Source organism: Aspergillus fischeri, genomic scaffold (genome assembly GCF_000149645.3).
Source record: "Aspergillus fischeri NRRL 181 1099437636264 genomic scaffold, whole genome shotgun sequence".
In the NCBI taxonomy this organism is placed as follows: domain Eukaryota; kingdom Fungi; phylum Ascomycota; class Eurotiomycetes; order Eurotiales; family Aspergillaceae; genus Aspergillus; species Aspergillus fischeri.
Genome location: NW_001509762.1, coordinates 974,093 through 988,470, shown reverse-complemented (window position 1 = coordinate 988,470; position 14,378 = coordinate 974,093). Strand labels below are relative to the sequence as shown.

The 14,378-nt window shown below is 50.0% G+C and overlaps 6 protein-coding genes across 6 annotated transcripts, besides 1 other annotated feature; 3 read left to right on the top strand and 3 right to left on the bottom strand.

The window, feature by feature from the left end:
* Positions 1 to 66: 66 nt before the first annotated feature.
* NFIA_075820 (uncharacterized protein) lies at positions 67 to 1,807 on the bottom strand (the record flags this gene model as incomplete). The annotated part of the gene is made up of 4 exons (XM_001259548.1): positions 67 to 967; positions 1,025 to 1,273; positions 1,402 to 1,487; positions 1,550 to 1,807. The coding sequence occupies 4 exons, from the start codon at positions 1,805 to 1,807 to the stop codon at positions 67 to 69; spliced, it is 1,494 nt and encodes a 497-aa protein (XP_001259549.1).
* Positions 1,808 to 3,391: 1,584 nt separating this feature from the next.
* Positions 3,392 to 4,873, top strand: NFIA_075810 (inositol polyphosphate multikinase; the record flags this gene model as incomplete). The annotated part of the gene is made up of 2 exons (XM_001259547.1): positions 3,392 to 3,480; positions 3,646 to 4,873. The coding sequence occupies 2 exons, from the start codon at positions 3,392 to 3,394 to the stop codon at positions 4,871 to 4,873; spliced, it is 1,317 nt and encodes a 438-aa protein (XP_001259548.1).
* Positions 4,874 to 5,318: 445 nt separating this feature from the next.
* Positions 5,319 to 5,792, top strand: NFIA_075800 (mitochondrial 37S ribosomal protein uS19m; the record flags this gene model as incomplete). Its single annotated transcript, XM_001259546.1, has 3 exons — positions 5,319 to 5,362; positions 5,477 to 5,659; positions 5,750 to 5,792. 3 exons carry the CDS (start codon positions 5,319 to 5,321, stop codon positions 5,790 to 5,792), a joined length of 270 nt encoding a protein of 89 aa, XP_001259547.1.
* A 676-nt stretch (positions 5,793 to 6,468) lies between these two features.
* Positions 6,469 to 7,416, bottom strand: NFIA_075790 (putative TFIID and and SAGA complex TAF10 subunit; the record flags this gene model as incomplete). Its single annotated transcript, XM_001259545.1, has 2 exons — positions 6,469 to 6,924; positions 7,018 to 7,416. 2 exons carry the CDS (start codon positions 7,414 to 7,416, stop codon positions 6,469 to 6,471), a joined length of 855 nt encoding a protein of 284 aa, XP_001259546.1.
* A 526-nt stretch (positions 7,417 to 7,942) lies between these two features.
* On the bottom strand, positions 7,943 to 10,743 carry NFIA_075780 (putative MYB DNA binding protein (Tbf1); the record flags this gene model as incomplete). Its single annotated transcript, XM_001259544.1, has 4 exons — positions 7,943 to 9,250; positions 9,302 to 9,955; positions 10,024 to 10,505; positions 10,653 to 10,743. The coding sequence occupies 4 exons, from the start codon at positions 10,741 to 10,743 to the stop codon at positions 7,943 to 7,945; spliced, it is 2,535 nt and encodes an 844-aa protein (XP_001259545.1).
* Positions 8,873 to 9,022: a microsatellite.
* A 1,274-nt stretch (positions 10,744 to 12,017) lies between the features above and the next one.
* On the top strand, positions 12,018 to 13,757 carry NFIA_075770 (uncharacterized protein; the record flags this gene model as incomplete). Its single annotated transcript, XM_001259543.1, has 1 exon — positions 12,018 to 13,757. The coding sequence occupies one exon, from the start codon at positions 12,018 to 12,020 to the stop codon at positions 13,755 to 13,757; it is 1,740 nt and encodes a 579-aa protein (XP_001259544.1).
* Between the last annotated feature and the right edge of the window lie 621 nt (positions 13,758 to 14,378).

The following is a 14,378-nucleotide window of genomic DNA, read 5'->3' as shown; positions in this document are numbered from 1 at the left end:
TTTCTGATTAAGATCCATCGAATTGTATGCTACTGCTACGCAAGAAACACAGATCAGATCACCGCCTCAACAGCTTGGTCCCTCTGTTTCCTTTCCCTTTGAATCCTTACCCTCCTCATCATCTGTCTCATCAGCTTCACGATCATCTCCCATCCGCAAATCCTTCGGTTTCTTCCAACCTATCATCAAATCATTGGCCAGAACGGTGTAAATAGAACAGTAGGCTGTGAAAACCTCGTCGAAGTAATGAAATCCACAGTTAAGTTCCCAAACCGACGTTATGACCTTCATTCCAGGATAGCACAACTTTAGCAGACTCTCCTCAAGGAAGAAGTCAAACTCCAATGCTGGTGCACCGCCTTCTTCCCATTGAAGTTTCTCCTCAGGGCTGAGATCAATGTCGGGCTTGCCGGGGTCGCGGTAGGCCTTTGCCAGCATTCTTCCAACGGGGTGGAGATCTGGAGCGTGCACCTGGTAAAACTCCTTAGTCTCGTCGTCTGGAAAGATGATGGCGGTGACTTCAAAGCCATCGATGTCTTCGACCCGCATCGCCCGCAGTGCGTCTTGGTTTGCAAGCTCTTGGAATTGGACGGCCTGTCGATCAATACCAGCGCCTGCCAGCGCGAACTTGACAACTTTACGGGCGATCTCGTTGTTCATGCGCACAGTATCGTCCTTGCTGTTGTTCCACTGGTTGTCTTCGACGTAGAGATCAAAAAAGACGCCGCCGAAGAGGGTAGAGCAAGCGGAATTGAAGTCTCCGGGTCCTTTGGCTGTGAACTGCTGGTTTTTCCAGAGCTCTTTGCCGGCAATGTCGCAGGATTTCCTGGCTTCCTCGATGTTCGCTTTGTACTCTGGGACTACGTCGTGGTAGAGGATGTACGTGAGAAAGTTCCAAATCGTGACTGTGGCCAGCTTGACCATGTCCTCGGTTTCGGGGTTGAAGTAGTACGGGAAGTAGGAGGTCCTGTTCAGCCGTCAGTTTCATTATGGCGTCGCAGCATGTGTCGCCATGAAGGCTTACAGATACCCCTTGACCACAGCGTTGAAGTCAATCTGTAAGTTCAATTGCTCCTGCGCGATGCTTGTTTGGGCCCTGGCCAGGAGGATCCCCTCACTGTCCATCTCCTTGAGGTCACGTTGGTCTGTACCCGTGAACATCTTCGGACTGATATCGACGCCTCCATATTGCAGGTACTTTAAAAAGATATCACGTCTGTCATTTTCGATGCGCCGCTTCTTCTGGAAACGTAGAATCGCATCTTCTATTCGACTACGGACGTTAGATGCAGATTATGAGACCTAGCTGCGAGAGGAACTTACTGAATGATAGGCCGGGAGCTTGATAAGGTTCAACGCTTGTCAGCCTACTCGTCTCCTGGTGTGGCAGTAGTCACATACACATCGTATATCTCTCGCCCCTCTGCATACTCCTGGGGTGTTATGGGGGCGTCCACGTAGTACTCTTCAAACCCTGTCGGCTTGTTCTGCAGAGTGCAAGTGTCAGTTTCGCCCGTAACGTAACTCCGGTCAATGGCAAAGGTCCTACTTTGCCGCGTTTGATTTTCGATCTGGAGGTCTTCTTCTTTTTCTTCTTTGACTCTACCATATTAACAGGGATAGACTCTGGTTCCTGCTGAATACCGTTTGCTTCTGATGTGGATGGTGTCATTTCAATTGGCTTGCTTGTCTGATGTCCCGGAGAAGTAGCCATGTTTGGCTGCTCAGTTTCTGGGTCGTTGTGTTGTTCCAGAGGTCGAAGACGGAGCTGGTGAGAAGTGTTCGAGGGGATTTCTGGAGACTCCATTGCCATGAGAGGTCTGGATGAGATCGTCTGATAACGAGATAGAAGGGACGATTAGATCAAGCTGAGAGGTGGAAGGAAGATAGATGACGGGGATGGGAAGTAGACACTGAACAAGAGAGAGAGGGGGGAGGATTCAATTCACTGATACGTGGTAGTGAGAAGGAAAGGAAAGCAATGCCTCCAACAGCCCAACTACTTCTCAGTCTGTTTGACTAATGCAATTCACCGACAAACAGAGCACACCTCCAGCTTCTTCATTGTTCGACTGTGGTGCCTGGAGCAGCCTTCCGAGGATAATGTGTAAGTCATCTAACAGGTTCAAGCTACAATAACTGAGATAATTCAGTCCATGATCTTACAATGATCAATATGGAAAGCCAAGCAAGTGAAAATATCAAAAGAGGCAGATGTGATACCATCCAGAAGATCCAACCACATCCGCCCCGTCAGATGTGTTTCATTCCCTTGTCAGACTAGCAATTATTCCAGTCAAATTAGACGACTGAAAGGCGCAGGTTGTAGGTTTTGAAATTCTTAGCCATGGAATTTAGTTCTATAACACCCCCTCCTCTCCCTTATTGAATGGGCGACATAAAGTGGATCTTATTCTTGTTTCTTTTCACCTACCATATTAATGGTAGTAACAGCCCCATTGAGATCTTAACTGACTATACCTGGCGCCTCTGAAACCTTGTTAGGTTTTTCTGAGGCTTTATTAGACTGTAGTATTTGTGGTTGAGCTTAATTAAGGACCAGCTCGGGGACTGGATAGTTCGAGTGGTAACATTATCACCTTGATCGTCCACGACGGTAATATGTGCTAGAAAGACGACAAGGCCAGTTAGAGAGGCTTTAGGGTTGGCATGAGAAGCCTAACCATTCCATCTTAGATGTATATTCCATTACAAGCTGATATCACTGACGTTTACAGAGGCAGCATACCCTTGTAAATATAAGAGTTGCAAGAACAATGCCTCCATAATTAGAAGCACACTCTATTCTTTTCCTGATAAGGCTATATATACCCACGACATCTAGTATAACGACAAAGAGCGAGTTAGGATTCAAGTCTTGTGTATATTGAATTCCTCGATGGGCCAGGAAAACGCTTCGCCTCAACCAAAAGCGGCAGATATGATGCCATCCCAAGAACAAGCAGTCCTCGGCCCGCGTTGAGCCGGCAATCACAGCCGCCGATCACTTCTTGTCAAAACTGACCGTTGTTCGAACCAAGACACTAAAGCGACAACGACTCCATCAGACTAATAAAGCGGTATTATTTTGAATAATCCCTTAGGCATTTATTTCCGACCCCCTTGTGCCAGTCATGCCGATCATGATTGCATTTCAACCGTAGACGGAAGTACAACTTGCCTTGTCTCTCCTTTTCTTCGCTCCTTAACTCTCCATCTCTTTGACTACACTCTACCTACGACTTCATTTCTTTCACCTTTGACTACTTCTCATATCCCTATCGCGGCCTCGAAATACCTCCTGTCAACGCATTTCCGGAAAGAGCAATGAATGAGATTTCGCGGCGCTCCGTTATGCAATAATTCATGATTATTCTCTCTCGCGGACAACATGCCATCGTCTTCAAGGTCCGATAGTTTGAAAACAGCCAAACTCGACACTGACAGCTTTGTCGACTTCGATCACGCCGCTGCTGGACAGTAAGTATCCATCCGCTCTCGGCTCACCTTCCTTGCCCACGTCAGCATATCTCAGCCTCTCTAGCGGCTGAATTATCCTGCATTGAGCATCCAATCATTGTCAGCGCAGTGCGCTTTGTGCGCCTATACAGGGTCGCATGACTGGTCTAACATCTTTCTCTACAGTGACGGCGTGCGTTGCACTCCCTCCGGTTCCTTCATCGCGAAACCTTGCACTCCCCAAGAAGTTGCATTCTACGAATCTAGCGCCCTTCACCCCGCCTTTCGAGACTTCATTCCCACTTACATCGGAACCTTATCGTCTGCCGACCAGCAAGGCCCCTTAGCGCTCACTGCTGCTGCTCAGCAGAGTGGAGCTATTGTTCTACCCACCGCGGACGACTCATCTTCATCCGCCACGCCAACCACCGCGGAGGCTCCGCAGTTTGGTTTGCATGCGGGATTAGGCTCGAACGGCGCAACTGAGAACAAACCATGGGTTCCCTCTGGCGGAAAAAAGCTTGAAACGGGGCTGTCCATAGTCCTGGAGAATATCGCGTCTGGATTCAAACGCCCAAATGTCCTGGATGTGAAACTTGGCGCGCGACTTTGGGCTGATGACGCGCCTCCCGCTAAGCGGGCCAAGCTGGAGGCTGTGGCCAAGGAGACTACCAGCGGTAGTCTTGGGTTTCGTATTGCCGGGATGAAGATTTGGACCGGCGCTCATGGGGAGACGGACGAGGGCAGCAAGACCAATCCATACGCCACCAAGCATGAGGGAGTCGAGGGTGCCAGGGGTGAAGTCGTTGAAAAGGACGGCTACAAACGCTACGACAAGTGGTATGGACGGTCTTTTAATGAGAAGAATGTGAAAGAAGGCTTTGAGACGTTCCTCGCCGGCGCAAAGGCTGGCCCTGTTGATCGGTCCAAACTAATCGCCAAGAGACTTGCTGACGAGCTGAGGCGTGTGCAGTCGATCCTGGAGTCGGAAGAGAGCAGGATGTATTCGTCTAGTGTTCTCATTGTCTACGAAGGTGACCCAGAGGCGATGGAACAAGCACTAGAAGAAGAAAAGAAACCCAGGGACAGATCACCGGAAGAGGCCGATGAAGAGGACGAGGAGTTTGATTTTGCTCTGCAGGAAGATGGCTCCTTCGAAGTTGTCAACCTGCAGGTTGGACAAGAGGGAATACCGCAGCAGGCAATCAATATCAACCTCGGTCCAGAAACGGCACAATTAGGAGAAATAGACTTTGAAGACGAGGAGGAAGAGGATGAACCTCCCAAGGTGCACGACCTCCGCTTGATTGACTTTGCGCACGCCAGTTGGACGCCCGGTCAGGGTCCGGACGAAAACGTCCTCATGGGAGTCCGGAGCTTGATCAGACTACTCGATGAGCTTGCTATGGAATAAGCACATCAGATAAAATTCAGGAATAGGGGATCTTTACATCCAACAGTCGCTGGCGGCTTCTGGATCGGAAGATATTCAAGCTATTGGCTCTGTTTAATGCTACCAATATACGATGATAGCTTGCTTGGGAAAGAGACATATAACAGCTAGCAATCACGGTAAATGGCTATTAATAGATAAAAAAGAATAATAGCTACATTTTCTCAAGTTCAGACCTATCCGTAGTATTTTTATGGTATCTTGAGCATCCAAGTATATTCGCTTACATAATCAACCATCCGAAAAGCATCGATTTGCGACTCTCAGCTTGCGGAGTCTCGGACTTGTTGAGCAGCGTGTATCGACAAGATGTTTCCCACTCGTGCTCTGCTGGGGCGATCCGTATGGAAAGGTAAGTCTTCCAGGATTGTCCCTATTTAATTCATATGTCTCGAACGAAGGGAAAATGGCTAATCCCGCTACCATCACCGCAGGCCCGAACATTGTGCCGTACGCTATCTCCATACCCTAGCTTGGATATGATTGTCTTAGAATCGCAGAGACAGTTCCAAATGAGTTCGATTGCTGCTATTGTACTAGCTGACTCTCAAATTTTCTGGACAGTCTCCCTCTCCCGCGAAAACTCCCACCTCCTCCCGGCACACCCCCGATCAAGACACAGAAGCGCGGAGCCACAATCCTGCCTAATTTCGTCGGTTTGCGGTTCGCAGTGCACAATGGGAAGACGTACCAGGATGTTTTGATCACGGAGGATATGGTGGGGAGGAAGCTGGGCGAATATGTTCCGTATGTTTGATGCCCGTTCATTGAGAGATGTCCCGACAGTCGGGATGAGAAGCAGAAGCAGACGCAGAAGCTGACGGTTGGCATTGACAGTACCCGCAAGCGGTTCACGTACAAGCAGTCCAAGAACAAATAAGTGATTCTGGTGGGGGTATGGGGATACCGTTCGATGGTTCTTGTGGCTGCTTTTTCGAGAGCTGGCGCTTACGGCGAGCAGCATTATGGGATGGGATCGTCATTGGTACTGCTACGGCGGTTGTTCCAAATGACCAAGACAGGGAATCTCTACTGCGAGGGTAACAGATCTCGCTCTCCTGCGGTAGCGGTATCGTCTCCCTGTCGAGGCTCTTCCGTCTTCTACTGGCGGGAAGTGTACTTCTACACATATCTGTGTTGTAAAAATAGCGGTTACTGTGTCGGAGTTATATAGGTTTTGCGAAAGTCAATATTTTCATTTTATTCTGGATATCAGAGTTGTATACTTGTTGCGGTGGACACTGATGAATATGTGTGTCCCATTCAGCCTTCCAAAAACGCCTGCGAACAAAGTTCAGAAAAGGAAAAATTCTTTTCGAAATATAAGCAACCCCCAATGCAGGGTATCCGTCGTCCTCGACCCGATATGTACGCCAAATGAAATTGAAAAATCTGCCTTCCCAGAGAAAGCCACCATAAACCCTCTCGCCAAGACTGCGTAGCAATATAACGTCAAAATCTCTCGTAAGTCATCCAAATCTTGTGGATAACATCCGGTTGCATACTGGCTGTATTGACCAGCACAGATGTGTTCCGTCACCAGGACCCAGCCTTCTCTACCGGTAAAACTCCCCTCTCTTGACGCTGACACCATACTCTGCAACAGCCATGCCCAAGTCTTCCATGGTGAGCACCGTCCGACCTTGCCCAGAGCCACCGGAGCCACCACCGCCAAAACCAGGACGCTGAATGCCCAGATGTGTGTTCGCTTTGCCTTTGCCTGCGTCGCCGCCACCAACGCCCGCTGCGCCGCCTGCTGCGCCGGCTCCAGCACCGCCGGGCATGTTCAGACCGGAGGCAGCGTTCAGACTGCCCATGGGGTTGCTGGCTGATGTACTGTTCGAGGCTCGGATACGGGCGTACTGATATGAGTCCGCCGCGATATCAGCAATGAATTTCTGTGTTGCGAGAGCGAGGAGTCGGGCGAGATGTGGGGGGGTTTGGTTCGGTCCGTTTCCTGGGGGTGGTAGGCCGGCGAGGGTGAGATAGTGAGCTGTTACCGCGTCTGGGATCTATACCTTGTTAGAATGCCTGAAGAGTGTACATCTTGCGATACGTTTTCAAAAGTAAGGCAAGAGGAAAATGATAAAAGAAGTAAGACCTACAATAGGCGCATAATCATCCATCTTGCCCAGAAACTCGCGCAAACTCGTCTCTTTCTTCGACGGCGCCACTGCCGCTGCTATAGCGTCGACAGATGTAGGCACTGCATCTTGGACAGGGTTCCCTATCGTATTATCTCCGTCGCTTGCGCCTGCAGCGTTGGTAATGCCACCGGTGTTCATATCGATATCCTGCTCGATGGAGGCGTCAAGGGCTTCGACATCCGTTGTATTTGGCTCCTGTTTCGGTACAACCGGGGGGTCAGAAGTACCCAATGACTCTCCTGGTACTGTTGCCTGTGTTGATGATGGTGGAAGCTCTTGTGAACCGATCTGGGATGAAGGTGGTGGTTGCGACGAAGGCGGCGCTGGAGGTTGTGATGGAGTTGTTGAATCGGCCATCGTGACAGATCACTTATTAGTGACTTGAGCAAGAGAGGCGGAAGTGAACGGACGGATAAAGTGAACCCCTGTTGGACGAATAGGAGAACTCGGGGGACAACGTTTCGCTGAGGTCTGTTCTTTTTAGGGTGTGTACAACGAATCGACATGTGTTGGTGATGCACAGGCGGAGATCTGTCCGTGTTCGGCCCGACGACAATTAGACTATGCGCTCTGCTACATGAGCTAGAAAAGCAACGAAGCAACGATTCGAGTTGATTTCATGATAATTTCATAAATAGGCTCAACTGAAAATGGTATTCATTATAAATACAGAATCATTTTACATATGTACGATTAGATGCCTGAATTCTACTCTTACAGACCAAACCAGACCCAAACCGTGGTATTACACAACGCAGCAAGCAGCATCTTGTACCAGAAGTCAAAAAGGACATATCGCCATTCAAATGGTAAAAACCACCGCGCCTTCAGGTCGGTCCTTGGGACAGGCCGGATAAAGAACCTTGTATGAAGAATGACCAGTTTACTGCCCCATGTGCATGTTGGGGTCGACATTACCTGGTTGATGTTGAGGTTGGCCAAATTGAGCCCCGTGGACTTCCTGGCCCAGTGTCTGCATCAGGTTCTGTTCCGCGGTTTGATCGAACGTAGAATGGCTGCCAGTATCCGGAAGGCCGGGAGAAGCAGACATTGCCTCGTGCCCGTGTCCCAGCGGAACGGGCTGCGAATGTGCGCCAGCGAGGGCCATCATGCCTTTGATACCTTCCACATGAGCCTTATCTTCTTCGCCTTGCTTCTTCTGCCTCTCCCGTGCTTCACGTTTAGCGGCCTGCGCAGGAGCGCGAGTCTTGAGTTCACCGGTAACGAACTTTAGGTAATAAGGAACTTCGATACCGCTCTTGAGGAAAAAGAGTTTCAGGTTGCGCGCCTTGTCTTTCAGCTGCACTTGATTCCGATCCTTCAGGGCTTCGCTGATAGTACCCCCGGGGCCGAACATCGCAAGGATTTGACTCCAGTGTGGCCCCTTTACACGATCCAGTCCAGCCATCAAAGCGTTTTCTTCTTCGGTAGTCCAGGGGCGGCGCTGGCTTGGTAGGCCGGATTTGCGACTGCTTGGAGAAGATTTCGCCGAAGCCGCCATGCGAGCGCGCTCATAGAGCACTTGAGTGGGTTGTGATTGTGAATAGTGAGGAATTCCAGGCATATAACCATGATTTGATTGACCACCGTTGGGTCTCCCTGGCATGGAGACGGGACCCCCAGGGTTATATTGTTGAAAGTTTGCTTGCAGAGGGCTTTGCTGGAATGTGAGCTGTCCGGGCTGCTGCTGATACCCCGGCGGGGTTGGACTATGCTGGTAGTGCTGCTGATGTGGGTTTTGCTGAGGTGGCAGCTGGCCTGTGGGCTGAGCAGCAGTATACCCATGAGGTGGCTGGCCTCCATGTTGAGAACTCTGCTGTGGCATTTGCTGTTGCTGTAGGTGGTGCTGAGGTTGCTGCTGAGCCTGCTGAATGTGGTTGTGATGCTGTTGCTGTTGCTGTTGCTGGGGTTGTCCTGGTTGCTGTGGCTGACTGGGCTGCTGCTGCTGCTGTTGCTGCTGCTGGGACTGCTGGGATTGCTGTTGTTGAGAACGTCTCAATCCGTGGCCCTGCAGGGCGATCTGGGCCGCACGTGCCGCACGGGCTACCAAGTCTCCATGCATATTCTTGTCAACCGGAACTTCAGGCGCTTGCGAAGCAACAGGGAATTGGCCTTGGAGGGGTGCACTGGGCGGATCCTGTGACTCGCCACTCGATGAAGATGGCTGCCTTCCCTTATTCAATTTCTTCGTCTGATCAGCATTAGCAAGGCAAGGATAGATAGGGGTCACAGAAAAACAAACCTGTTGATGGCAGATAGCATCAAAGTTCTTCGTAATGTACGAGCTCAGGTCTCGGAGAAAATCTTCCCAGTGGTACTTATCGGGCAAAGCTTTCATCGCTTCTTCGTTGTTGATATCGTTCAAAAGAATATCCCGACGTGAGCCAGCACGTTTCACGAAATCAGCCTCACTAGGTGCTAGCTGACGAGTTCCTGGCCGTCGGTCAAGTAACCGCTGCTCCAGATCATCTGGAAACAGGTCATACAGCAACTCGGTCCTTGTTCTCTCAGTGTTGTTCATGGAGGCTATGAACGCTTGGGTCTTGAGCTCCAGAAACAGAGCCCCTTGTACTTTCAACAGGCGGCCCCCTTCCGGGACGAAAACATCCAGAAAATGCTCATTCAGTTCAGCAAATCCGATTTCTTGTGTGCCAAAGATGCTTGAAACAAATGAGGCCAGGTTTGCTTTTCTGATGATGTCAACTTGCGAAGGTTCCGTGAGACCAAGTTCAGTCGGTGACAGGAAAGATTCCTTGGAGGAATACACTTTCTTTGTATGATCAAAGAGAGATCTCATGGTCGCATAAGCTTGTCCGTTTTCTGACTCCGGCTCAGCCACAAACGAGGTAATGTCCTGATAAGTGGATTTGGCCAGAAGAGAGAGAATTTGAGTAGACTGAACCGCACATGTGTCAGGGCTGACGTCTAGAAGGTCCACATAACAGGATAAGAAGCATTTCTTACCAGATTGTCCAATATAGGCAAGCTCTGGATCTTCAAGTGCGAGTTTGCCTTCACATAAACTAGACCCTTAGGCGCCGGCTGATCCGCAGGGGTAGCCGGTGTCGTTGTCGCAGTAGTTAATTGTTGCTGGCCCATAGCGCATTGTTCCTCGACCCGTTCTGCATGGTTCATGATACTGGAGATGACAGACGCCATATCATCAAGTTCCGGATTTGTCTCCGGCGCCGCGGGATCTCCCGCGGAGCTGACCGTCTGAGTCTGCCCGGCATTCTGGCGTTCCACAGTATCTACAATCCCAGAACCGAGAGCGGATACTAATTCTTCTTCGATTTGATGTCCAGGGGCTTGATCGGTCAATTCGGTCGTTTGAGTTGGTAGGAGAAGCCCTTCCGACTCGGGCTCGATGCGCCGCTTCTTCGAAGCTCGAGGGGAAAGGGAGCCATCCTCGTCCTCCTCGCGCGGGTGAGACGCCTTCAAGGAAGCTGCAAATGAATCAGAGTCAGAACCGAACTTCAAACCATAGACAGAATATAATCTTATTCAAATAAATGAAAGAGATGACAATGACCTCGTGCGCCATGTTGGACGGGTAAGATCAAGGTCCGCAATAAGCCACGAGGAACACTTACCATCGTCCTCGACCTTGAGGGCAGGAGACGCAGGAAGCTCAGAAGAGACGTGATCGTCAGACGAGGGACCTGAACCTCGCGTGTTTACCATATTGGACAAGGCAAGGTCCTAAGAAGATACTATCTTGACTTCCAAGAGCAGAAATAAGGGCTTAGGGGTAGGGCGCAGGTGTAGGGCTTGGGGAGAATGTGAGACGGACGGGACGGCGTGATAGATTTTTCGCCGGCAGCCGGAAGCGGTCAGGAGGGACGAATCAGACGGGCGTAAGCTGTGAATGCTTCCACTTTGGAGGTGTATTCAATCTGTTCTATTATTATTCGTTCGATAAGGTAGACTACTACTATTTCAATCGTCAAAGGCAAATTGATCTCAGTTACAAATCTAGATTCCTCCTCGCTTGACGAACAGGCGGCAAGAACAGACTGTGGAAATGCTGACTTGGAGTTCTGCCTTGATGCCTGAGGAACTAAACCAGCCAGTTCGGCAACCTCTTCGGAGAAGACAAACGAACCTAGCTCTCAGCTTTCATTGACATACGTTATACTACTCATTTGACTTCTTTACTAACTTGACTTGCAATTGACAACCAAATATGTCCGCTGCAAAATTTAGGCAACGGTACCAGAGTAGAACCTCATACGGTTACTTTGGCTCGAATGCTACCTACCATTACCAATGCTCGCGTCATTGACCCTGCAGTTGAAACAGACTGACGTGCTACTTTGGTCTACAAAATTTACAGAAAATCCAGTGTCTTATCTACAAAGCTGATTGAGTGGTATTCATTTCGGCTTTATCGAGGGCCAAAAGTGAGTTCAGTCGAGCATCAAATGCTAAAGAAGGCGTTTTTCTCTTGCGCTTCGATTTTGTAGACAAACGGGAAGGGTACACGGGTACGCGTCTTTGAGAATCATCTACGTACTAATGAACCAGTGGAATTATCTTGTGATGGGAACATACATACATCTACCTGAAGCCTTTTGACCATGGAACAGAGAAGGATGCCGGGTGGGACAACCACACATGTAACTTCTGCAAGCACTCTGTCTATATCGATACAACTCCAGTATTGATGCAATGATATTCATTTCGTCACATCCATACCAGCACTGTCGGATACCAACGGTTGTGATTGGGGTCTAGACGTCTTTGCGATGCTTTCCTTCGGTACCTTAAAATCGGACAGGATGCTTGCAATTCTCCCGTCAACTGTCTTATACGCTGAAGAAGCGACTATATTCTATTCTACTACCCCAAGCTTGACTGGATAAGATCATCTGGAACATCTCCTGTCAAGCTCATACTGCGCCGAGTCTCGCAATTTTGCCCCTACCATTCGATAAGCAATCGCTTCTCAGATCGTAATGATGATCTCGCGCGAACGCTTCCTGGCCCTGGCAGCAGCGGCAGCTTTGCAATTTCCTGCATTGGTTGCGGCCCAAGACCTCAAGGAGCAAGTCTGGTCGGTTTTCGCATATACCCTCCACGGGGATAGTATCCCGAATGCTCTGCCTCGCCCGAGAGCGTTGACTCCGTACGGAGCAAGTGAATTGTATGCCGCCGGGTCCGCATTTCGAGACCGCTATGTTGCCATACATAGCAACGGGAGTGACGTGGGAACAAGAATACCGAACCTGTCTCCGTACGCACTAGAAGCCGAGGATATCTCCGTTCTTTCAAGGCCCGATCAGCCAGCCGTGGCATCGGCCCAAGCCTTCTTTCAGGGCCTGTATCCGCCTCTCGGCCAGGTTTACGATGGGGAATTCTATGACCCTTCTTTCGTGCTCGCTAATGGGTCGCTGTCTCGTGCTCCTCTGAACGGATACCAGTATCCTCAAGTGATCACGGTGGGCTTAGCAGATCCCCGATCGATCATTGTGGACGGCCAGTTTGAATGTACTCTACATGAAGTTGCCGACTTGGAGTACAAATTCAGCCCTGAGGTGCAGGAACTTACGCAAGAGTCGGAGACATTCTACAGCCGCTTGTACAGCCAATCCTTGAGAGGAGTATATGATCTCTCCTCGGCCAATTATGCCAACGCCTTCTACATATCGGAATTCCTTGAATATGAGTTATTGCACAATAAAACATTGTTGTCCCATCTGAAGAGAGAGGATATCGAACGTGCGCGATGGTATGCAGACCACTATATGTACGCAACGAACGGCAATGTATCCTCGTCGGAACTCAGTGTATCCAATGACATACGCACAATTGCAGGGAGAACCCTGGCGGCGCATGTTTTGGAAGCTTTCGACACCAATATCCAATACCGGGGAGCTAACAGCAAGATGAGCCTTGTTTTTGGTGGCTCGGAACCCGCTGTGGCTCTTGCTTCGCTCATGCAGCTCGCGTCGTCGAGCCAGGAGAACTTCTACTCGCGTCCAGACCTCGGGGCGTCGCTCGTCTTCGAATTGTTTAGCCTCGAAGCTGGAGCAGTCCCGACATACCCGGACCAGTCTCAGCTCTACGTGCGATTTCTCCTGCGTAACGGAACAGGCACCTCCGCCGAATTTCGGTCCTACCCACTTTTTGGGCACGGTCCAAGTAATGATGCGATCCCATACTCCGAGTTCCGCGCACAGATGGAGAAGTTTTCTCTTGGTTCGACCCAGCAGTGGTGCCTCGAATGCGGATCGTCGGCTGTGTTCTGTTCCGGAGCGATGGGCAAGGCTAAGAAGACATCTACCTCCGACAACAGGTTAAGTCCGGCTATTGCTGGAGTGATTGGAGCTGTGGTTACAATCGTCGCTCTAGCACTGGCTGCTATACTCTTTTTCCTAGTGCGTGGGTTCCGTATGAGACGTATGCGCAGATCAAGCGCTGGAGGGTTCAAGGGTAATAGCAAGATGGCAAGCGATGCTGACCTTACCGCCAAAGATTCTACGCATGAGGACGTTAAGCCAGCAGAGAGCCCAGATAGTGAGACATTCGGGGCTGGAGGAGCAGTTGTCTGTGGTCATGAGCGGACTGGAAGCTGGGAGCTGAGGTCGACTCTTGCTGGGAATCGGACGACTGCACCTCCTTTCGAAGACGAACATGACGATACCTGGAATACTCACAGCGTCCTTAAGCCAGTCCAGGCTCGGGAACATGTTTGATATAGATCGCCAGGCCCTTGTCGCGCCAGTTGAGCTGAGCTGTTCGCTGCACTCGCCATTCCTAATAAAATAGCCATGTGAGGTCTACTAATCTAGATGATAATTTCCTACCTAATAATAATGCAACCTAAGTACTTCACATCCATGATCTAAGTGTGCTCCTTCCCTCACCAGAGCACTTGCTCACTGACCTGGCAGGGTCTAGTGCACCTTCTAGATTCGCCCGATTATACATCCAGAGTGAGTTTCTTCGACGCAAATCCCCAACAAGGACATCACAACATCACAGGAGAACTCTCTCGCATCTTGTCTTCCCATACTGTTTTGACACGTCTCATGTTTGTTGATCTTTTCCTTTGGACGTCCCCTAAGTACAATTTGCCCAAGACGGAAAATGAGATATGACATCCCAACCTTGCTGGCAATGAGCCAGAATATGCACATAGACCTTGGTCGATTCAGTGCGCAGGCCCTAGGCTGTATGTGCCTCTGCAGTCATCATTCGAGCACAATAAGCTCGGTAATGCTAACGGTTTAATGCCATCCAGATAACTTGTTCCGGCAACACAAAGCAGATAGAAGTGTTTTATCTGAGCGTCCAGTCAACGGGTCAAGGAACGT